At 45.9% G+C, this 24,853-nt stretch overlaps 2 protein-coding genes across 2 annotated transcripts in view; both read right to left on the bottom strand.

Annotated features, from left to right (window-relative positions):
* LOC134394360 (retinol dehydrogenase 16-like) overlaps positions 1-21,402 on the bottom strand; it is a 28,221-nt gene extending 6,819 nt beyond the window's left edge. Inside the window, exons 1-3 of the mRNA XM_063119749.1 lie at positions 21,294-21,402; positions 9,258-9,579; positions 4,014-4,272 (exon numbers count right to left, since the gene is read on the bottom strand). Of these exons, the coding sequence (XP_062975819.1) occupies positions 4,014-4,272; positions 9,258-9,579; positions 21,294-21,329 (617 nt within the window). The 5' untranslated portion in view covers positions 21,330-21,402. The remainder of the gene's footprint in view (positions 1-4,013; positions 4,273-9,257; positions 9,580-21,293) is intronic.
* Positions 1-24,853, bottom strand: part of LOC134394364 (retinol dehydrogenase 7-like) — a 260,477-nt gene that overhangs the window by 34,199 nt on the left and 201,425 nt on the right. The gene's annotated exons all lie outside the window — the stretch shown is intronic.

The raw sequence follows: 24,853 nt of genomic DNA, 5'->3' as shown, positions 1-24,853 counted from the left end.
GAGACTTATGGAGAATAAGAAGTTAAACAACTTAGCTCACAAAACTGAGCCCACACATTTTTTTCTGGGGTGAAGTGATATTGGGAAGATGACAGTTGAAACAAGTAGTGTGCTGGAGGAGGGTGTTTAAGGCTTCCATCTACCAGTTCTTTCAAACGATAACCCCATATCACCAAAACTGTTTTATCTTCACCAAGCATCTTATGATCCAAGGCAGCCACAGGTTGCTCCTGCAGTAGATGCTGGTGGAAATCTCAATGTGGTAGAGGACAAATATTTTCATTCCAGTCTTCAAACACATTCTATTGCAACAAAACACCTTGGCCGTTTCTACACCTGCCTTTGTTCCAGGGATCATCCTGGGATCATCCCTGTTCATGCAAACGACACACAGGGGATCTTGGGAGCAGGCCGGGACGATCCGTCCATTTGCCAGGGATAATCCTTACGTGTAGGAAGGGCCCTTGTATTAAAAAGCAACCTGGCAAATCTTGCAGCATGCCTGCTTATGGAAATCTCTGTGTGGTGTTCAGTGATTATTTTTGTTTGTTTCATTTATGATGACAGATGATAATGATGCAACTGAAAACCCAGAATTAAAGGCTAATTGAATTCCAATGTAATTCAGTCTCACCTTGTAGTGATACTGATCCCCAGGCATTCCATCCTCCTAATCCGGATTTAGGACTGAAAGAGGGTAAGTTGTAAGCATGCACAATTTGTGGCATTGCACAGCACCATGACTGATCACCGGGCATGTCAGATAAGGCATCAGTAGTAGTATGGTCCAAACTTTTAGAAAAAAGAAGAATGGAGTAGTGTGTGTGTGTGTTTGTGAGGGGATTAAAGAGAATTAACAGCTACCTATCCCAGGGAGAGAGCTGTAGACCAGTCTTTCATGGATCCAGAGGAAGGTTGAAAGAGATTTTTCGAAGAACCCAGAGTATAGAAGAAGTAAGAATAAGTAATCCAGGTAGAGAGTGAAGAAAATATTTTAAAATGAAAAGTGTTGTGAAGCCCAATCTTCACCAGTGAGCAAAATCATATAGGGGTGAAAACTACAGCAAGCTGCTCAGGAGCCAGGTGCCTTGCTCAGAGAAACTGGCTGGGGGAAAGATAGCCGAAAATAGTCTCAAAGCCAAGGGAAAACATGTTCAAGAAGACAAGTGGACTCTTCTGCTCCCAAAAGGGAGGCACAAACCAGGCTGAGCCTGTTTCTCAGGCCTTAGCTAGATGGGGCTTTATCCCGGCAAACCCCGGGATGGTCCCTGTGCATCCACATAATGCACAGGGGATCCCGGGATCAGGGAGGGATGATCCCTCCCTTGCCCTGGGATAGAGCCCCACACTTTCGGCCCGTTTTCCCCGCGGTCTCGGGCTGAGCTGAAGAATATGTGGCCCGTTGCTGCGGGTTGACCCGGCTCCACGCGATTCCACCACAATCCCAAGATCTCTTTCTTGTTTAGTCACCGCCAGCTCAGATCCCATTAGGTTATACTTGAAGTTGGGCTCCCCCCCACCCCGCAACATGCATCACCTCACACTTGCTTACATTGAACCGCACCTGCCATTTGGATGCCCACTCTCTGTTTGGAGAGATCCCTTTGGAGCTCTTCACAACCCCTTTATGTTTTGTTGTTGTTTATTCGTTCAGTCGCTTCCGACTCTTCGTGACTTCATGGACCAGCCCACGCCAGAGCTTTCTGTCGGCTGTCGCCACCCCTAGCTCCCCCAAGGTCAAGTCTGTCACCTCCAGAATATCATCCATCCATCTTGCCCTTGGTCGGCCCCTCTTCCTTTTGCCTTCCACTTTCCCTAGCATCAGCCTCTTCTCCAGGGTGTCCTGTCTTCTCACTATGTGGCCAAAGTACTTCAGTTTTGCCTTTAACACCATTCCCTCAAGTGAGCAGTCTGGCTTTATTTCCTGGAGTATGGACTGGTTTGATCTTCTTGCAGTCCAAGGCATTCTCAGAATTTTCCTCCAACACCACAGTTCAAAAGCATCTATCTTCCTTCGCTCAGCTTTCCTTATGGTCCAGCTCTCGCAGCCATAGGTTACTACGGGGAATACCATTGCTTTAACTATGCGGACCTTTGTTGTCAGTGTGGTGTCTCTGCTCTTAGCTATTTTATCAAGATTTGTTTTAGCAACCTTAAATAATTTGGTGTCATTGTCAAACTTGGCTACTTCGCTGCTCACTCCTAATTCCTTTTGATATAACTGGTTTGCCTCCTATCTAGCGGGTCGCTCTTTCAGCGTGTTGGCTAATGGCAGCTCATCTTCTTCTTTTCCCCTTTCAGTAGGGGTTCCGCAAGGCTCGGTGCTTGGTCCGTTGTTGTTTTCTTTATACATGTTGCCCTTGGGTAATCTTATTCAATCTCATGGCCTCCAATATCATCTGTATGCCGATGATACACAATTATATCTTTCATCTCCGGATCTTTCTCCTGTTGTTCACGATCGTATCTCGGCATGTCTTTCAGATATCTCAGCTTGGTTGCTTCATCATCGTTTGAAACTTAACATGGCAAAGACTGAATTGCTTGTTTTTCCTCCTAAACCTTCTCCTCATCTCTCATTCTCTCTTACTGTCAATGATGTTACGCTTACTCCAGTCAAGGAAGCTCGTAGTCTTGGCTTTATATTTGATTCCTCGCTCTCCTTTATTCCTCATATTGAGGCAGTAGCTAAATCCTGTCGATTTTTCCTGTATAATATTGCCAGGATTCGATCATTTTTGTCTGTCTCTTCTGCCAAGACTCTTGTTCATGCATTGGTTATTTCTCGGTTGGACTACTGCAACCTTCTTCTCACTGGCCTTCCTTCTTCTCACATCAGTCCATTGGTTTCTGTTCACCACTCTGCTGCTAAGATCATCTTCTTGGCTCGCCGCTCTGACCATGTTACTCCACTTCTGAAATCTCTTCATTGGCTTCCAATTCACTTCAGAATCCAATATAAACTTCTCCTGTTGACCTACAAAGCTTTTCACTGTCTAGCTCCTTCCTATCTCTCCTCTCTCATCTCACACTATCGCCCCGCTCGTGCTCTTCGCTCCTCTAATGCCATGTTTCTCGCCTGCCCAAGGGTCTCTACTTCCCTTGCTCGGTTTCGTCCATTTTCTTCTGCTGCCCCTTATGCCTGGAACGCTCTTCCAGAACATTTGAGAACTACAAGTTCAACCGCACCTTTTAAAGCTCAGCTAAAAACTTTTCTTTTTCCTAAAGCTTTTAAAACTTGATTTTGTTCTGACTTTATATTGTTAGTTTTACCCTACCCAGTGCCTGTTTACCCTACCCTGTGCCTGTTTGCATTCTCTTCCCCTCCTTATTGTTTTATTATGATTTTATTAAAATGTAAGTCTATGCAGCAGGGTCTTGCTATTTACTGTTTTATTCTGTACAGCACCATGTACATTGATGGTGCTATATAAATAAATAAATAAATAATAATAATAATAATAAAAGGAAGCACCTCCGTTATCACATTTCTAACACAAGGAAAGGCTTTCTAAAGTGGGTACAAGTGAAAACGAAATGATGGGCAAGTTTGCACATCATGAGGGGAATTCCTGTGTTTAGTCAGGAATGCTGAGGGCAGGAGGAGTGCATGTGCTTTCTGCTTTTAATCAACAGCCCAGGAATGCCCCTTTTATCTGCCGTTTTCCAGCCAAGGCTCTCTAAAAACGAGAAGCTCCAGTGACAGGGCAGCGAGTGCCCAGAGGCCCCTGATGTGTTTGTGGGAAGCTCTGCAAGCATTGATCAGCTGCATTGTGGAGGGCCTTCCAGCTGACATGGCTTTTTAAGAAAATAGTTGGGTTAGCTTTCCTGGAATTGCTGGGAAAGGCAACTGAGAATAGTTCTAACTCACCTACTTCAACGGGATATGAGATGTCTTGTTGTAAGATGCCAAGTGAAGAGGAAATGAAGAGCTTTAGAAGAACAGCAGCCATACCACATAGAAAAACATGCTTCTTAATCAAAAGAGAACATTATAGAGCTGGCGTTTTTACCTCAGACTGTCAGAGAAGGCCTCCACTCCAAACTTGGACGGGCAGTATCCTCCTCCATAGAACGCCACTCTTCCCATCACACTGGATATATTGACCACCCTCCCTCTGGCTTGTCTCACAAGGGGCAGCAGGTGCAGTGTCACGTCGATCAGCCCAAGTAGATTGATGTTGATCACCTTTGCAAAGTCATCCTTGGTCATCCATTCATTGGGACCAGATGGGACACCTATGCCTGCATTGTTTACCAAGCCCCAGAGCCCTGTGTAACAGAGAATGTACGTATTCAGGATTGTCCTTATCATATCAGTTTCACACCTATTTTAAGAATTGAATGTTTCCTAATTCTTTTTTTAAAAGTTTGTATGTAGCCACATATGATCTTGTGGTTTCTATCTGTGCTGATATATATTCAAGGATAGCGCCCCTTAAAATTACCAAGTAGACTTAAGGCGATTACAAAGTCACTCTGAGAAATCTTTTAAGAGAAGTGTAGGTTGAGTGCACTTGGGCAGAACCAGAATACAATGTCCAGGTTGTCCCCCCCTGCCCCCCGGCCAGGTGATGCTGGATGATTTTGTCTTTCTTTGGGATGATTGAAGGAAGCATGGAGTTCTCTACACCTATGAATTCACTTATGAGTTCTCTACACAATTTCTTTTAAAACCTGTATTTCTGCACAGGGCTGAAAGTGTACATACTGTTAGCAGGCAAAAGAAATTATTATTATTATTATTATTATATTTATTTGTATCCCGCCTTTTGCCCAATGCTGGGCCTCAAGGCGGCCTTACAAAGTTTAAAATATACATGGGGGGGGGAGGGAAAAAAACCATAAACAATTAAAAAAATACACAACAAAATTATAAAACATTAACATAGATGGAGGGCTGGATTATTCTCCAAAGGCCTGCTTGAACAAAGAAGTTTTAGCCTGCTTCCGAAAGCCCATCAAGGAGGGAGCCAGCCTAGCTTCCCCAGGAAGAGAGTTCCAGAGCACCGGAGCAGCCACCGAGAAGGCCCTCTCCCATGTTCCCACCAAGCGTGCCTGTGAAGAAGGTGGGACTAAAAGAAGGGCCTCTCCAGAAGATCTCAAAGCACGGGCAGGCTCATAAGGGAGAATACGTTCTTTCAAATAACCTGGACCTGAACCATATAGAGCTTTATAGGTCATAACCAGCACTTTGAATTGTGCCCGGAAACAGACTGGAAGCCAGTGGAGCTGTTTTAACAGGGGAGTTGTATGCTCCCTGTAACCAGCCCCGGTCAACAATCTGGCTGCAGCTCTTTGAACCAGCTGGAGTTTCCGAACACTCTTCAAAGGCAGCCCCACGTAGAGCGCGTTACAGTAATCCAATCGGGATGTAACTAAGGCATGTGTCACCGTGGCCAGGTCCGACATCTCTAGGAACGGGCGCAGCTGGCGCACTAGCTTTAACTGTGCATATGAACTCCTGGCCACTGCCGAAACCTGGGTATCCAGGCTCAGGGCTGAATCCAGAAGCATACCCAAGCTGCGGACCTGCGTCTTCAGGGGGAGTGTAACCCCATCCAACACAATCTGAATCCCTATTCCCTGATCTGCCTTTCGACTGACCAGGAGCACCTCTGTCTTATCTGGATTAAGCTTCAATTTGTTCGCCCCCATCCAATCCATTACTGCCAACAAACACCGGTTTAGCACAGAAACTGCTTCCTTGGAATTGGGTGGAAAGGAGTAGTAGAGTTGGGTGTCATCAGCGTACTAGTGGCACCGCACCCCACAACTCTGGATAACCTCTCCCAATGGTTTCATGTATATGTTAAATAGCATGGGGGACAAAACAGAGCCCTGAGGGACTCCACAGGCCAATGGTCAAGGAGTCCCCCAGTACCACCTTCTGGGTCCGTCCATCCAGGAAGGAATGGAGCCACTGTAAAACAGTGCCTCCAAGACCCATCCCAGCAAGGCGGCCCAGAAGGATACCATGTTCGATGGTATCGAACGCCGCTGAGAGGTCCAGCAGAACCAGCAGGGACACACTCCCCCTGTCCAGTTCCCGGCGAAGATCATCCACCAAGGCGACCAAAGCTGTTTCTGTCCCATAAGCAGGCCTGAAGCCAGAGTGAAATGGATCTAGATAATCCGTCTCATCCAGGAATCCCTGGAGTTGGGAAACTGAAATGCTGGTGCATGCTGCACTGTACTGATTAGTCCATGCCGCCCCCACCCCAAGATGGCATTTTGGGAAAGAAGCCAGCACAGCAGTGACTCACACACAGAAGAGGCACTAGTGTATACAATCTTTAATCAGAGACATAGGAGCCCTGAATAGCTCAGCTATTGTGTCATCTGTCCACAATGAACATGGTAGTACTGCAATTATGTTTAACTGCTCCCCCACCCCAAATGCAGAAAAACTGAAAATGCTGGACTGCAACAATTTGGCAACAACATTGATGTTTGACTGTTCTGCAAAAAGGGATTGAACAAACGGCAGATGATAAAAAACTTGCTTCTGAATACCCATGTGCATATGTGTGGGAGCTCAGAGTGAACAATGGTCAACACACAGCAACTATCATGCCACTTATATGTGGAGCCATCTTGGACTGGATCACAGTATATTTGGAGATCAAACATACACCCAGAGCCAGCCATGAGAAGGAGTCTAGCAATTCTAAATATGGGACCAGCCAGTTGCTTATGGAGGCCACTTTTAGATGAAATATCAGGTTTAGCAAACAGCAGAAATGCTTAGCCAAAGTTAGTCAGGTAGTCATGATGACTACGTTTTGTCTTGTGTGCGCTGGGCTCCCCATACATCTGTAGCTGGCAATGATGTGCAAGCCACTGCAATAAGGCTGCTCCTATGCTGCTCTGAAGGTTGCCAACGTTTTAGCCTGTCTGGAGGAAAAAACTACATGTTACATGGGAGATCCATGCACAGATTTCCTGACATTTTAATTTCAAATGAAAACCAGTTTCATACCAGTTTAGGCAGTATTTCTAGTGGAGGGATGGAATGACTTTTTCTTCCTGAGCCATTTTTCTGATCTACATTGAACACCTTTTAAGCTGCATTGACTCCAGGGGTTGGGGGTGGGGAGAGCTTGGATGTTCCCTGCCATAACTCACGGACTCTGCAACACTCCCTTCTTCTTACGGGGGCTATAGCAGGGAGAAGGGATGCTTGTGTGCAATGACCAGCAGCGGGCAATTCCAGTGCCAATCATGCATAAAAGTCTCTCTTTTCCCAGTCGATGCTTCAGCATAGAGAAATGAGCCTTTTATGCATAATGACCAGGAGCGGTAAAAGATTCCCTTCTCCCTGCTGGGGCACCGACAGTGAGCAGGAAGACTTTTATGGCCATGACCAGGAGTAGCACCATGGCTGCTTCCCTCTCTGCCACTGCCGCTGCTATTGCTCTCTGTCCATTTTGCACAACTCTCTCAAGCAAGAGTGTTGTGCAAAGTGGCCAGCAATGTCTGCGAGCCAGCCTGACTCAGTACAGATAGAATCAGGCAAGTGAGCCGGAATCCAGCGGAGCAGGGCAGGGCGGCGGGGAGAGAGCTGCGAAAGGCTCAGCTGGCTTGACCCCCCAAATGGATTCATCTGATTTCCCTATTCCAGAAAGGGGAGATCTTGACTTCTCTCCCCTCCATTTTCGCAGCTCCCTTTTTCAGTAACCACAGCGGTAACAGAAATGTTGCAAGAAGGTGGGGAGCCAGTATCTCGCCTACTTCTCCCACTCTCTCCGCCACCCCCTTCAGCGCTGTCACTGTCAGGTATGTGCAAATTAGCCTCTCTGCTGTCTGGCCTTGTCAATTCCCTTGTACGTTTCCCTATTGCGCTTTTCTTCCTTTGACAACTGAAACTTACAAGGACATTGACAAGGCAGGACTACAAATATTGGACAACCATAAATGCACAGTAGTGAAATATGGACCAAATACATACATACATACTATATATATATATATATATATATATATATATATATATATATATATGAATGATGAAGACAATTGCACAATTTTCAGGAGCCAAAAGAAAAATATGATGCCCTTTGCATATTTTTTTGGGCACTGAAAAGAGTCAGGAATGAAAAGGGATAGCCATCTGAGCAGAGAGGGGAGACACAACAGCTTCTGCCATGAAATACTGGATACTGATTGGAGGACTGCGTTGGATGACACCCAGCTCTACCTTTCCTTTTCATCAAACCCAGGTGAAGCAGTGACTGATCTGAATCGTTGCCTGGGCATGGTAATGGACTAGATGTGGGCCAACAAACTGAGAATCAATCCAGATAAGACAGAGGTACTGTTAGTGGTTTGTTTGTTTGTCTGGCTAGATGATGTTCAACCTGTCCTGGAGGGGGTTGCTCTACCTCTAAATGACCAGGTTCATAGTTTCTGGGTGCTCTTGGATCCAAAATTGTCACTTGAGGTGCAGGTGGATTCATTGGCAAGGAGCACCTTTTATCAGCTGAGCCTGATATACCAACTGCGCCCTTATCTGGACAGAGATAGCCTAGCTACAGTTATCCATGCTCTCATAACCTCTCATCTGGATTACTGCAGAGTGTTATACATGGGGCTGCCTTTAAAAATGGCTTGGAAGCTTTAGCTGGCACAAAACAGGGCAGCACATTTGTTCCCCAGTGACTTGCCAACAAGGCCGCATCACGCCAGTCCTTATCCAGCTTCACTGGCTGCCAGTCCAGTTTTGGGCCCAATTCAAAGTGCTGGTCTTAACATTCAAAGCCCTAAACAGCTTGGGGCCAGGTCATTTGAAAGCTTGTCTCCTCCCATGTGTACCTGCCCACACCCTAAGATCATCTTCAGGGGTCCTTCTTCATGAACCCCTGCCAAAGGAAGTGAGGCAGGTGGCTACCAGGAGGAGAGCCTTCTCTGCTATGGCACCCCGGCTGTGGAATGGGCTCCCTAGAGAGGTTTGCCTGGCACCTTCATCATACTCTTTTTGATGCCCGGTGAAGACCTTTTTATTTCCCCAGTATTCTGACAGATTACTATCTTAGTCTTTTAAATTTGCTGTTTTAAATCTGTATAAATCTCTGCATTTCTGCTTGGTTTTATCCTGGTTGTGCTTTTATATTGTACTTTTATATTGTAGTTTTATATTGTTTGTTTTGTACTTTGAATTGTACTTAATGTTTTAATTTTTGTGAACTGCCTAGAGAGCTTGGGCTACTGGGCGGTATAGAAACACAATAAATAAATAAATAAATAAAGCCAGTCACCTTCGTTCCCTATGCACGATTTCACCCATTTGGTCGCTGCTGCAACACTCTCTGTGCTGGTGACGTCCAGAATGGTGGCTTTCAGCCTCTCTGATGTGGCCTTCTCCAGCTGTTCTGCCCCCTTCTGAGTGAGACAGGCCGCCAACACACGCAGGCCCCGGGCATCCAGCTGTCTGGCCAGCTTGTTCCCAAAGCCAGAATCACAGCCGGTGATGAAGACATATTTCTCTCTGAGGTTCTCCACGGTCTGCCTCTCCCGGTACCATCGGTAAAGGAAGTAAAGCCCCAAGAGGGCAGCCAGGTAGAGCCACATGGTTAGGGGCTGTAGGGAAGAAGCCATCAGTGCGTGAGAGCATATATATCTATTAGACTCAGAGAGAATTCAAATCCCCCCTCAGCCACGAAGGCCACTAGGAGATCACTGAGTAGTCACTACAGTAGAATTTAGCCTATATCACAGGGTTGTTTAAGGATAACATCAGGAGGAAAAGGCCATGTATGCTTCCCTGTGCTTCCTGGAGTGAAGTCGGGATTAAGAAGGTAATGAATAATGTTTCTAGCAAACAGATCTGAGAAGAAGCCAATGATTAGGAATTGGCACTTTTGGTCAGGGAAGGCGGCTAACACTTCCTGACAAACAGTTCAATTATATTTTGGAAACCAAAAAGGAGAATAACGTGGCTCGCCTTCAAGGAGGTGTGCCCACCCAACATGGCCAGCCCCCAAGGGGATGGGTCCATCTGGCCTCCAATGGGCGTGGCCATGGTCACATGTCTGATTCTACAGCTCACAATTAAGACAAACCTGTTCTACGTAATATGTTAATGTTAAATTCAATGAAATAAAGAACAAGTGAGACGTTCAATGTATCTGAAATTAACATGTATTTTTAGCTGCTGTACAAATTTCTTTGTGATACTTCTTTTTGCTGTCCTCATTCAAGATCAGTAGAAAAGAAAATCTATTGTTTCCATTTGTCTAAAGAAAACAGATCCTGGATTAGGAAAAAAATAGCTAAAGGACACTGTGGTTAGTAATTGTTACACCAGTGCTAGACTGAACAGAAAAAGGGAAATTTTCAGTAAAGAAAGATTAGAAAGGGAGGCTAAAGGTGCAATTCTTTAGCAGAAAAACACCTACAACTCCTAGTATTCTGCAGCCAGCATGCATAGGATTGTCCCCTAACCAGAAGCAATCCTCACTGAGTTTAATAGGACTTATTCCCAGTTAATATTTCACATATATGAAATATGTGACATTTCATCATGTGTAGAATTCAGGGAGTTGAAAGTTTGTAGAAAGAAGAGAGACTTTTATTCTTGATCCAATCATTATACCATAATACTTTAATCCAAGTGCGATACAGCAAGTATGGTCATCTTACTAATGATATTGCTGCCAAACAAGGCGTCAGACAAGGTTACATCCTGGCACCTACTTTATTTAATCTGTATTTAGTAGATCTTCCCAACTCTCTAGCGAAAATCCAATCTCATCCGCCTAAGATCGGCCCAACCCCAGTCTCACTCCTCCTATATGCTGATGATGCCGTCCTGATATCACAAACGTGTTTGGGTCTTAAACGCCTAATGAATGGCTTTGTAGACTTTTGTGAGAAGAATTCTTTAACAATCAATAACTTTAAATCCAAAGTGATGGTCTTCAGTAAGAGGAAGATTAAATTCACCTGGACTATAGGGGGGAAGAGAATCTCCCAGGTTGATTCCTATAAATACCTGGGGATTTGGTTCCAGGAAACCCTAAGCTGGGGTACCCATGTTAAGCATGTGTATTGTTTTGACTGTTAGTGGCCAGCTAGGAAGTCAAAACAAGGTTCTTTTTAGATCCCGGAGACAATAACCAGACCAGGGAGTAAGTTCATGAGTGATTTATTAGTTCTCTAACAACTAGCACTTGAGAACTACAAGTTCAACCACAGCTTTTAAAGCTCAACTAAAAACTTTTCTTTTTCCTAAAGCTTTTAAAACTTGATGTTGTGCAGACTTCTACTGTTACTTTCTACTGTTAGTTTTTCCCTACCCTGTGCCTGCTTACCCTTCCCTGTACCTGTTGGCATTCTCTTCCCCTCCTTATTGTTTTACTATGATTTTATTAGATTGTAAGCCTATGCGGCAGAGTCTTGCTATTTACTGTTTTACTCTGTACAGCACCATGTACATTGATGGTGCTATATAAATAAATAATAATAATAATAATAATAGCATACATTACCAGAAGCATATACAGAGAGTGCACTGAGACAGGTTCGTCAGCCTCTTGCTCATTCCGCTGCCGAGGACTTTGGTTGGCAGCGAGCAAGTCCCCAAGAGTCATTGGTGAAGCACCTTGGGGGGTTGTAAAGCTGCAAACACGTTCAGCACTTTGTCAGGTATATGTCGAACCGACCCCTTCCACACCACCCCTAGGAACAGCACCTGCTGGGCAGGACCTTGAATTTTCTTGGGGTTAATCTCCCAACCTCGGGAGCGCATGTGGTCTACAACTGTGACCAACCCCTGTATTGTATCAGAAATTTCTTTATGCCCCCCCTGGCAAATGATACTGCCTCACATTCATGGGCTTATCTGGTGGAGGAATGTGCAAGGGGGTCCCATCCCATCTCTGCGGGTCCCAGCCTTTAGATGTGACAAGAGCTCTGACTTTGCGTGCATCAGGAATGCGTTTCCTTCCAGCCTGCTTGCACTACCTTACTTTGGCAAACCTTACGGCCAAGGTAGCAGCAGAATTCTCTGCTATCTCCCTCCCCTCCTGGGCGCTTTCCAGCACCTCCCGCAGAAGAGATCCCTGCTCCTTTAGGGCAGAGACATCATCTGGCAGGTTTTTTTACCCTCCTCTGAGACGCCTCTAGCTGTTCGCTCACCCTCCTGAGCGCTGTTAGCAGTATCCACCCGACTCCTGCCACAGACTTCAGCTCAGCCTTCGCTCCTATGCCTAGGGCTTTCAGGCAACTCACTACCGCCCCAGGCATAGCCCCCTCCTCTATTCCAGCTATCTCAGCATTGCAAGCGACCGGTGGGGTTAACCGGTTCAAAACCTGGGCAACGGGGGCCCAAGTGTTGTTAGTGGGCCACCCGGGAATCCGACTCTCCCTGACATCTCGCTCTCTTACAGCCCTCCGTCCCCAGAATGGCATTGTCCGGGACCCTGCTCACAGCACCAATATGTATTGTTTTGACTGCTAGTGGCCAGCTAGGAAGTCAAAACAAGGTTCTTTTTAGATCCCGGAGACAATAACCGGACCAGGGAGTAAGGTCATGAGTGATTTATTGGTTCTCTAACAACTAGCATACATTACCAGAAGCATATACAGAGAGTGCACCGAGACAGGTTCGTCAGCCTCTTGCTCATTCCGCTGCCGAGGACTTTGGTTGGCAGCGAGCAAGACCCCAAGAGTCACTGGCGCAGCACCTTCCGGACGGTCTACCCAGAACCCCCCCCCCCCAGACTGTAGTGTTGGTTTTTATACATCATCTGGTCTGCCTTCTTGTCTTTGATCGTCAGCTGCTGACCCGTAGCAACAGGCACCCGTCACCTCCCCTACTCCTCCTCGAACATCCTTATCTGTGTCGCCACTGCTTTATCAGGGAGGGTCTTGCTGCACAGGTGCCTTTAGCTTGGGAGGATACTTTGAAGCTCGGGGGCTGCTCCCCTGTTTATACTTAAATGTCACAGCGATATATAGAGGTTTGTTATCTACTTATACAACAAAGTGATATCTATAAGAGGCGAAATCATCTGACCTTGGCCGGTGCCATGAAAACACATGTTCACCCCACCTATACCTCCTCGTAATAACAAAAAATCTTCCGTGATGCCAATACACTCCACCCCTGGGGTGACCCATGGTTTTTCATCCACCGCTGTCATTCGCCAGTGGCCAAGTGCATGCAATAATTAGACAAGAACAGATAAACAATAATGATACAGAGAATCATTAAGAAAGTGGTGATGATATACTTACAAGAAGGCAAACCTGGCAATGAGCTGAGCCAGGACATAAAAGAGTTCTCTACTAGCAGCATCCACTGAGCATGGAATGCCCCTGTGCACCGCCCATTCCCGTGTGCCTTTAGCTCCCAGATGCCCAGACTTCTCGTGTGCCCACCTGGCCAGAATCACAAGTTCGTCCTCGAGGTCGGCTTCTGGGGCTGTAGTGCGCACCTGGGCGAGCTGGTCCACTGCCTGGTTGTACAAGGCTTCCACTGTACCTGATGAATGCCCGTCTACGTGCCCTATGTGAACTGTGTGATGAGGCAACAAATCATTAATGCATTTCCACAGTTCCTGTCCCCATGGAGGGCACTTGAGTATGGTAAAACCATCCCTCTTCCATTTAGGGAACCACACCGTGAGGCCCTTGAAAACCGCCCACGAATCGGTATATATACACACACAGCTGACTCCTTCTTTGCTACTGCGTCCTCCAGTACCATCAATACAGCCATGAGCTCGGCATACTGACTGGATTTGCCCTTCCCAGCCTGGGTTTGGGTGATCTGTTGCTTGGGATTGAGAGCAGCGGCTCTCCAAACCTGTTCCCCCCCTGGTATTTTGCTGATCCATCAGGGAACCAAGCAACTGCACTGGTAACCTGGTCATAGGGGGGTGCCTCTTTGACAGGAGAGGCCTCCAAGCTCTCCACTTGCACGCCATCTTCAACTTCTCCCAGTGGGGTTAATGCCAACACTTGCTCTTGCAAGGCACTTACCCCTCCTGGACCTGGACGGGCACTTTCGGCCAGGTACCACTTCCACTTGACGATGGAGGATTGCTGGGGTCTGCCAATGCGGGTGCTGGCAGACTCCTCCTTTACCCAATTCATTACGGGCAACGCTGGCCTCAGAATGACAGGATTGGGACCAGTCAACCGCTCAGTTTCCACTAGGGCCCAGTAGCATGCTAAAAGCTGTCGCTCAAACGGAGTATAGGGAGTGGTGGGTAATTTCCTGGACCAGAACCCCAACGGGATCCTTTTCCCATCTGGCCCCTTCTGCCAAAGACTCCATACTGCCACATCCTGATTGGCAGACACCTGAAGCTCGAAAGGGAGTCCCTTTGTGAAAGGCCCTAGGGGTATGGCAGTGGCCTCAGTTAAGGCCTTCTGCTGGCTCTCCCCCCACCCAAAATGAGACTTCTTGCATGCAACCTGGTGAATAGGGCGTAGGATCTGAGCCAGATGAGGAATGTGCTGTCTCCAAAAGCCCATTAGCCCCACGAGGCGCTGAGCCTCCGCCTTGCACGTGGGGGGTTGTAAAGCTGCAAACACGTTCAGCACTTTGTCAGGTATATGTCGAACCGACCCCTTCCACACCACCCCTAGGAACAGCACCTGCTGGGCAGGACCTTGAATTTTCTTGGGGTTAATCTCCCAACCTCGGGAGCGCATGTGGTCTACAACTGTGACCAACCCCTGTATTGTATCAGAAATTTCTTTATGCCCCCCCTGGCAAATGATACTGCCTCACATTCATGGGCTTATCTGGTGGAGGAATGTGCAAGGGGGTCCCATCCCATCTCTGCGGGTCCCAGCCTTTAGATGTGACAAGAGCTCTGACTTTGCGTGCATCAGGAATGCGTTTCCTTCCAGCCTGCTTGCACTACCTTACTTTGGCAAACCTTACGGCCAAGGTAGCAGCAGAATTCTCTGCTATCTCCCTCCCCTCCTGGGCGCTTTCCAGCACCTCCCGCAGAAGAGATCCCTGCTCCTTTAGGGCAGAGACATCATCTGGCAGGTTTTTTTACCCTCCTCTGAGACGCCTCTAGCTGTTCGCTCACCCTCCTGAGCGCTGTTAGCAGTATCCACCCGACTCCTGCCACAGACTTCAGCTCAGCCTTCGCTCCTATGCCTAGGGCTTTCAGGCAACTCACTACCGCCCCAGGCATAGCCCCCTCCTCTATTCCAGCTATCTCAGCATTGCAAGCGACCGGTGGGGTTAACCGGTTCAAAACCTGGGCAACGGGGGCCCAAGTGTTGTTAGTGGGCCACCCGGGAATCCGACTCTCCCTGACATCTCGCTCTCTTACAGCCCTCCGTCCCCAGAATGGCATTGTCCGGGACCCTGCTCACAGCACCAATATGTATTGTTTTGACTGCTAGTGGCCAGCTAGGAAGTCAAAACAAGGTTCTTTTTAGATCCCGGAGACAATAACCGGACCAGGGAGTAAGGTCATGAGTGATTTATTGGTTCTCTAACAACTAGCATACATTACCAGAAGCATATACAGAGAGTGCACCGAGACAGGTTCGTCAGCCTCTTGCTCATTCCGCTGCCGAGGACTTTGGTTGGCAGCGAGCAAGACCCCAAGAGTCACTGGCGCAGCACCTTCCGGACGGTCTACCCAGAACCCCCCCCCCAGACTGTAGTGTTGGTTTTTATACATCATCTGGTCTGCCTTCTTGTCTTTGATCGTCAGCTGCTGACCCGTAGCAACAGGCACCCATCACCTCCCCTACTCCTCCTCGAACATCCTTATCTGTGTCGCCACTGCTTTATCAGGGAGGGTCTTGCTGCACAGGTGCCTTTAGCTTGGGAGGATACTTTGAAGCTCGGGGGCTGCTCCCCTGTTTATACTTAAATGTCACAGCGATATATAGAGGTTTGTTATCTACTTATACAACAAAGTGATATCTATAAGAGGCGAAATCATCTGACCTTGGCCGGTGCCATGAAAACACATGTTCACCCCACCTATACCTCCTCGTAATAACAAAAAATCTTCCGCAATGCCAATACAGCATGTAAAGACCAAGGCCCAGCAGGCAGCTGGTGCGCTTGCTTGGTTTCACTACACAAAGGGTGGGAAATTTCTACCAGCAACCATTCGGGTTTTTCGAGTCAAAACGGTGTCCCAGACTCTGTTTGGGTCACCAATCTGGCTACCTTATTACAAAGGATCTTTTGAAAGTATCCAACACCTCTTTCTAAGGTTAATATTTGGGGCCCCAAAATGTGTTTCTGGCACTGTTTTAAATTTGGAAGCAGGACTTAATTCGCTTAATTGTCTAGCGTGGACCTGCACTATATACTTTTGGCTTCGTTGCCACTTAGCCACTACTTCCAACTCTCTACTCACACTGATCCCGCTGGACACTGGTAAATCCCACTGGGCAAAAATGATTGAAGAAAAAATCTGCACTATCGGGCTCTCGCCTCCTCATCTGCTAGTAATGGACCTAGCAAAGGCTAAATCGATTTTTAAACAGCGATTAGTGGATATTGACCGGCAGGAACTACAGGGAGCTGCCTGTGGCCCATGCTCCCCATACTCATTAGGCCTAACTAGACACACTAATAAAGATGGTCCTCCATACTTATGCTGGTTGACTGTTCCCAAGTATAGGAGGGCTTTTACCTTGGTGAGATTTAATGCCCTTCCTTCCAGGTTGATGGAAGGCAGATATAAAAAAATTCCTTTATGCAAAAGATGCTGCCCTTGTAACGAAACTGAAGTAGAAACCATTACCCACATCCTGTTTTTTTTGTAGCTTCTATGATGATATCAGAAAAGAGCTGATAGGCCCTATTATACAGGCTTTGCCTGGCCGCTCCCCAGGGACCCTGATGGTTAGCCTCCTCCAGGGCCAAAATAAACCAATCACTATGCAGGTTGCCAAGTTTCTGAATCTGGCCATTCTCATCAGACCACATATGATCGCTTGAATTTTCCTCCTATGTCCTGTTCAAGATCTAATGTTAACACATGTCCCATCCTTGCTCTGATCTTACTCCCTTTTACCCTTGATTTTTATGTATTAAAATGTATTACTAATGATATGTTTCATATGCTTAGGTTATCTTATTGACCTTTTTCTTGAAATAACTGTACCTTTCTTTTTCTGGTCTATTGACTGTAGATAAAGGATTGATTGATAGAAAGAAGAGAGAAAGAATAATTGGGTCACTGTAGCAATCTTTTCTCAGGCCTATTCTGTGCGATTTAATATTAAGGAAGAAAGAGGCTCGCTTTAAAACATTGTAACACTTGAGATGTAATACAAATGAACGCTCAGAGCAGCAAAGATCTCCTCTACCACTCCTACTACCTTACCAGATTTAGCCCAGCAGATCATAGGAAGTTCCGAGACTTTGGAGAACAAAATCGCTGTCCCTGGGATGGCGCCCATTATCCATGGTTTAAGACAGGATTGGAATAGAGAATTGGAGTGTTCTATTTTGCCTAACCAATGGATTGTTGACCTAGTTTCTGTATCTGAAGCGTTCATTGATCTTAGGCTATGCCTTAGGCCATAGCTAGACGTGGCAATATCCCGGGGCAATCCCCGTGATCATCTCTGTGCATTCACAGGATGCACAGGGGATCCTGGGATCAGGGAGGGATGATCCTGCCCTTGCCCGGGATCTCGCCCTGCCCTTTGAGCCTGCTTTTTCTGCAGTCCTGGGCTGATCCCGAGACCACATAATGTGTGGCTGGGTGTCACGGTTTGTCCTGACTCCTTGCAATTACTCATGAGGAGCTGGGAACTGCCATTGGGGGTGGGATGCGGGAAGCAGGGATTTTTTTAAAAAACAAAACCCCTCCCTTTGAGCACACGAGTGCTCGTGCGCATCTTCTGTTCTTTTTTTAAAAAAGAAAATGGTGGCTGCGATGTCTTCTCCCTCCGAGGTTGGCGAGCGCCATGTGTAAAAACGGGGGGGGGGATCGTGAGATCTTCACCCCTCCATTGCGCAATACCAGGTAGGTCTAGCTGAGGCTTCTTTCAGTAAAAAATCTTGTTTCAGGTTTATTCGACTCAACGCCATTTCAATAAGGGCTTGTCCAACTTGCGTAATTGTTGGAGATGTAATGCACCTAATGCTTCTTTAATTCAAATGTTTTGGCGATGCTCAGTAGTTGCCGCCTTTTGGGAGGAGGTTACAATAAGGATAAACTTTGTACTGAAACAATCTTTAATATGCAATGATGCGCATATCCTCCTAAACTACCCACCGGGTCTTGGAAATTAACACATGGTCAGTGCAAATGGATTTTCAGAGCTTTTATGACAGCTAAAAGACTTCTACTATCACGTTGGAAAGATAAATGCTCATCTTCCATAATGCAATGGATTGAGGGCTTAACAACGCACTCAACATTTGAACGGGTGTTATATAGGTGTGACTTGTGACTGGTTAAGTGCATGAGTATTTGGTCTGCTTTTCTTGACACCTATGCATAACTCCCTCCCCCACTTTTTAATGAACAGTATACCAGATTATAAAAATGATGATATTCCTATATATGCAATGTTTCTTTGTTTTTCTTTTTCATGATTTCTTTTTTGTTCATTTTGGTTAATATTCATATAATCTCTAAGTGGTGTACATCCAAAAGCATTTTAAAATATTTAACATTACAATACAGAACCATTTCAACTTTCAAATGGAGCAGCATCATGAAAACTCATGTTGTGGAACGTTCTCAGGAGGAATTTAAAACACCCTTCCTTTTCTGCCTCCCAGACCATATGGCAGAGGACATTCAAGAGGGTGAGCACCACTGCTAAGAAGGCCGTCTTTCAGAACGTAGTATTACATGTGACATTCTTTAGAATGACAAATTTGCAAAATGCAAAATTAGACAAAATGCAAACTCGAGGGTCTTCCGGCAATTCAGTTGTGTCTGATTTTGCAGATGTTAATAAGCTCTCATTTCTGAGCAGAAAACATTTTCAAATGCTTGTATTATAAATTTGCACATGTTCAATGCTGCTCCCCCAATATCTTTCCATCGCACAAAGGCTGTTAAATGCAATATGCTTCCCATTTCTGTGCTGTGTTGATCAGGCATCCCAGAATGAAGCTCCTACAGATCACTATCAGATTTCGAAGATCAGTTAAGAGGAAAATAATAGGCATGTGCTCCGCTCCGATTAGAAGTGCAGAAGCAGGAGCGAATTGGCCTGCTCCGCCTTGCCCAGAGGCGGAGTAGAAGCGGACCGCGGACCCCTAGAAGCAAGGCAAAGAGAAGCACCCATTTTCGGAGCGCTCCGGTTTCCGCGGTCCGCTTCTATCGCCATCTTGAAACATTTCGCCCATAGGATTGCATTGCGGAAAAGAATCGCAGATAACTGTGTTGTTTTTGAAGCTATCTTTCTAAAAATTCTTGTGCTTGGAGAGTCGTGGATGGGGGTCATTTTGAGACTACTCTCACCTCTCTGCGTGGTGCAGGTCGCGCGCTAGAATTAAAAAAAAAACGGTGGGAAAAATACCTTTTCCGAAGGGCTGAGGGGCAGAGTCAACTCCCGGTCATGATCACATGATCCCAAAGTTGGAGGAGGGGATAGGCAAAATGGGTAACTTGGGATTCTGGGAACTTCTCTTTCTTAGTCTGAACAGACTTTTCCCAGTGTTTTTTAAAACAGTAGCCCCACCAAATGCACAAACACAACCTGTGAAATCATATACTAAGCCAATAATAAGAGATTACTGCTACCCACCCTAACTTTGGGGAACAACTGAAAAGATGTGGTGCAATGGGATGAGCTCCCCTAGGGCATCCCATGTGGACGTGCCCTCACTCTCTTCTGTACTTGGAAGGCCATCAGAGCCTTCCAAAGAGAGTAACCCGGTGGAGCAATGCCTATCATGAGTTGAAGTGACAGTTCTACTTCTTAGTGGTGGAGCAATGTCTTTCATGAGTTGAACTGACAGCCTTGCTTCTTAAAAGACTGGTTGACCAGTCAAATTGGCAGCTGCTGCTTCCCCCTCCCCTGGGCACGTCCCCCTATTGCTGGTAAAAGACAGATATAGCCTTTTTAAAAAAGTTCTTCTTGTTGTTTATTCAGCAACACTGCTGCTTTTAATTCCACCCCTCCTTTGTTTATTTATTTATTTATTCCATTTTATATGCATTACTGGCTTATCCTTGGCTCACTTCCTTATGCCCCCAGAAATGTCTGCTGCCTGCCTGCCTGCCTTCCCTCTCTCCTCCCCTGCCCGCCTCGCAGGGATGTTGTGTGTGTGTGGCTTTGACTCAGGGGAGAAGTCCTTCCTGCGCTCACTTGGAGTTTTGGAAGTTCCAAATCCATTTTTCAAGTGTGGAAGAAGATTCATACTCCCCAATTCATGGCATGTTGGGATTTCCTTTGAAATGGCCCCATTGAGATGTCTGCAGGTTTAAGCCCCGCCAAGAAACAGGAGATAATGGGACTGCCTTGAGTCTGGGCGTGCATGTGTATCCCTGGATAAGCTATCCTGGTGGTGAGTTTGAGATTTCTAACGTTCAAATTGACGGAGCTATGGAAAGGGGTGTGAATGGGGTGCCCAATTTTCCTAAATTCCCCAAAAATCAGGGGATGATGGGACTGCCTTGAGTCTTGGTGTGCATGTGTATCCCTGGATAAGCTGTCAGGGTGGCGAGTTTGAGGTTTCTAACATGCAAATTGACGGAGCTATGGAAAGGGGTGTGAATGGGGTGCCCGATTTTCCTAAATTCCCCAAAAATCAGGGGATGATGGGATTGCCTTGAGTCTTGGTGTGCGTGTGTATACCTCCATGAGGTGTCATGGTGCCAAACTTGAAGTTTCTAACTTTCACAGAAAAAAAGTTGTATACTTTTTTAGCTTAATGCAAGCCTATGGGGGGGGGGAAACGGAGCTCCGATCCGGATCCGGAGCTCTGTGCGGAGCGGACATGGGCTGAGCGGGGGCGGAGCGAAGTGGGCCAATCCGAAAATCAAGGATCTGGAAGTGAAGCGGAGCGGGGGGTCCGTGCACACCCCTAGAAAATAAGGCTTTGCAACTTTGTACTCCCTGTGTTTTTGTAACTAGATTAATTGTGTTTGACTGCTCTCTTTAACATTTTTAAGCTATGGTTAACCTATTTTTTGTTATATCCCCCACCCCCGGCAATCACACGAAAACAGAGATAATTGTTGTTGTTATTATTATTATTATTATTATTATTATTATTATTATTATTATTATTTATTTATATAGCACCATCAATGTACATGGTGCTGTACAGATAACACAGTAAAAAGCAAGACCCTGCCGCATAGGCTTACAATTGCTACCTTGAAGTTGTGTGTTGAAACTATTCCACCTTCCATTAACTTTTACATCCTACCGCTGGCAAGATTTCAGCACTGGTCTCCATGCCATGTAAAAATTCACCTCTTAATTTCTGCAATCAAGCTACAATTTATAGTCACAAATGCAGACCCCCTCTTTGTGTTCAGTTAAGATCCTGAGCTACACTTTTCCAGTTCATCCCACTAACTACTGAATTCTAGCCCAATTTCTTCCTCTTCTCTTCCAAATAAGGTTGCAAAGAGGCATTCTCCCCAATTTATGCAAGTCACCTGATGAATTTATGTAATGTAAGACTTATTGCTAGAGATCTACCAGATCAATTTTGTTCATTTTTTGTTTTAAACAAAAGCTTGAGCAGTGTAAACAAGCAGAAAAATTCAAAACTTTGAAAAAGTTGAAAGCTTGAGATTTCATAGTAAATTGGTTTGTTTCTTTGCTTCGCACCAAACTGTTTCCTCTTGCTCTAAACTTCAGTGCAGCTTTATTGGCTCCTCCCAAAACAGGGCCTGATCCGACATCAAGTGTTTTCAACTTGAAACTTCCAGAAATCCCAAATGATCTTTTTAAAAGGAACGTGCCAAAGACCGCCTGATCAGACACCACATGTTTTTGAGCTCTGTGACCTGCATCCTCCTACTTTCCTTTCTTCCGTTTCTGTTTGGGTTTGTTTTGATTCATTTTGCTTCACAGGCAGGCTTTACAGGGTGCTACTAGGGTTCAGGGAGATTGCTAGGGTAATGTCCCTGCTCCCTCTTCCTCAGATTGCATTGTTTTCAATGGGATGAACCAGCGAGCGAGGAGGGATTATTATTATTTATTACATTTATTTATTATTGCATTTATATCCTGCTTTTGTTCCTACAAGGAACCCAAGGTGGCGTACATAATCCTCCTCCTCCTCTCCATTTTATCCTCACAACAACAACCCTGTGAGGTGGGTTGGGCTGAGTGTGTGTGACTGGCCCAAAGTCACCCAGTGGGTTTCCATGGCTGAGTGGGTACTAGAACTCAGATCTCCCAACTCCCAGTCCAACACTTTAGCCACTACACCACACTGGTTCTCATATGCCTCCCCATAGCTGAAGCTCTCTGGACGGTTTACAAAAGTTAAAAACTTTTATAAGGAGGGGTGGGTCTGTCTAGATGTTCATGTAATGGGAGGGGGTTCTACTTGGAAGAAGCGAGGCTGGGAGGTGGGCTGGAAGACTCAGTTTGCTATGCCATGGGAGGGCTTACTTTAATGTAGTGGGAAGAAGTTGCATTGTTGGGGTACACATTGAAGGGAATGCTGCATATGTTTGGAAAGTTGAGAGAGGAAGAGGGAGGGAAAGAAGGAAAGCCCCCCCCCACCTGAAAGTTGTTCTAGTCACAAGGGAAGCAGGGAAACATCTTTTCATCCTTTCGTTCTCAGATTACTAGCGCCCATGGCAAAACGGGTATTATACTAGTCAAAGAGAAGCTCTTAAACGGTGTTTCCTCTGCCTTGTAAGATACCAAGGTTTTTTGAGCAGGACTTCTGCACCTTGAAGAAGTGAGAGAGAAGCAGAAATTTAGCAGATAAACTTTCCCCCATCATGAAGATGCAGGGATAAGAAAAGTTTCACTTGCTGAACTTCTTTGATTTCTCTTCTGCCTTTCTGCCACCCTCCCTACCAGCACTCTGAACATTTCTGCTTGTCACTTATATTTCAACACAAAGAAATGACCCACCCCTTTTTGTTGTTGTTTAGGCGTAGGTCCAGAACCTGGCTTAAGCCAAGCAGACATAGGCAATATAGAGGGGGCTGGGTGCCAGTGACTAACCTGATTAAAAGAAGGCCTCACAGCTTCAGTTGGTTGGAGATGGAGCACAGACCTTTTCTTTTCTGCCTGCCACAATGTTTGGGCTGAGGAGCAACAACTGACTTAGAGTCGTTAAACTGGCTGCAGGCAGCTCCTCCCTCCCAGAGAACTTGTTCAGAGCCCTAACAGAATATATCAATTTGACCTCATGCAAATTACTCTCCCCTGCCGGCACATGAATCTTTAGAGGGAAATGATTTTTACCCCAACACCATCATAGATGAACTTAAATAAACAAATAAACAAAGAAAATTGCAGTGGGAAATGATCCCAGAACCCGCCCCTCCTCCAGAATGGCAGATTTAAAGAAGCCATTATTTCTTCATACCTATACTGGCACAGGAAATTCCAGTCTGTTGTTGCAAGTCTAATGGCTTTCAGTTTGCAAACAGGGAAGCAGTGCTGAGGCTTTGAAATTAGAAGGGTGTCGGCTGGAACACGCTCTGCTATTGCGATGTTGACAATGCCTGCTCTTAATCTGTTAATTTGTTTTGAAATCAAAATGTCATCAGTCCTAGAATAAGGCCTTTAAAGTACAGCATGGAAAAGACCTTCCCACTGTCACCATATCTACTTGCGAGGAATCGGTCAAATCACAGGCATCAATACGCTGAGCAGGAGGGTAGAGATTTTGGGGTACTTATTTTTCCAGATTTGGATGCGCCAATTTTTTTTCATACTGATGTTAGCAGTGTCCAGTTTTTCATTGACCTTTTCATAATGCGAGTTTGGTATTAATCCCTCATTTTTAAAAAACAACAACAACAACCCTTAATAAATATGTATCTGTTCTAACGATCCTGCAAAATAACGTTTGTTTTTAATGGACATCGTTCTGTCAAAATGATGGAGGCCCCTCTAGCTTTGGATGTGCCAGGGACACAATATTGTGCTCCAGCTTGTGGATGTTGTGGCACGGGGCTGCCTTTCCATGCCTTATTTCTTCTGTTCAGTCTCTTTCTGAAATAGCCGGCTTCTTGGAACTGGGCCAAGTATCTTTCCCTTAATTAACAGCTGGCCTCTTTCTCTTCTCAGCCTAACAAGGAAGAGGTGGGGGCTCCCCACATATGTAATTTGCGCTCGATTTGTGAGTTGCATGAGAGGTGCATAATTCCTGTGCCCTCCCCATTTGGCTGTCTCCGTTGAGACTGGGAGACTGTAGCGGAATAGCATTACAACCCCAAAGGAAATCACACATATTTTCACTTTCGAATTTAAATGCTGCTTTTTCCCTGGTCTATACAAAGTTTCCGAAAATGCTGGTTCATTTTTCTTATTCATATATCTTACATTTCCTTTTTTCTGTGAATGTTTCTGGGGTGGGTGGGGTGGCATCTATTCGGTGCCACTTTGTCCACTGAGTACTCCCAAAACCTGCAACGTTGCTGCTGCAAAGAGGCAGCAATAGGGTTACACGGCAGGCATGAGTGCGGGCTATCCAGCCCAGAAAATCCCCAGTGCCACTGCCACACTGGGATAATGCGCAGCAGATATAAGCATTTGAAAACCTCCAAAAGCTTTTTTTGTTTGTTTATCTGGCAACTCTGTGCAACGTAGTAACTTTGAGAGTCCGTATCTGCGCATCTTCGCAGCTACAGTTCTTTGAATTTATGCGATATACATAATAACTGTCCTTACTTCCATTCCAGTGGCCATTACTAAGCACTCACCAAGCCGGCCCCCGCCACCACTGACACAT

Source organism: Elgaria multicarinata, chromosome 3, assembly GCF_023053635.1.
Source record: "Elgaria multicarinata webbii isolate HBS135686 ecotype San Diego chromosome 3, rElgMul1.1.pri, whole genome shotgun sequence".
Taxonomy (NCBI): domain Eukaryota; kingdom Metazoa; phylum Chordata; class Lepidosauria; order Squamata; family Anguidae; genus Elgaria; species Elgaria multicarinata.
The sequence above is the reverse complement of the archived record's forward strand: the minus strand, read 5'-3'. Positions and strand labels throughout refer to the sequence as shown.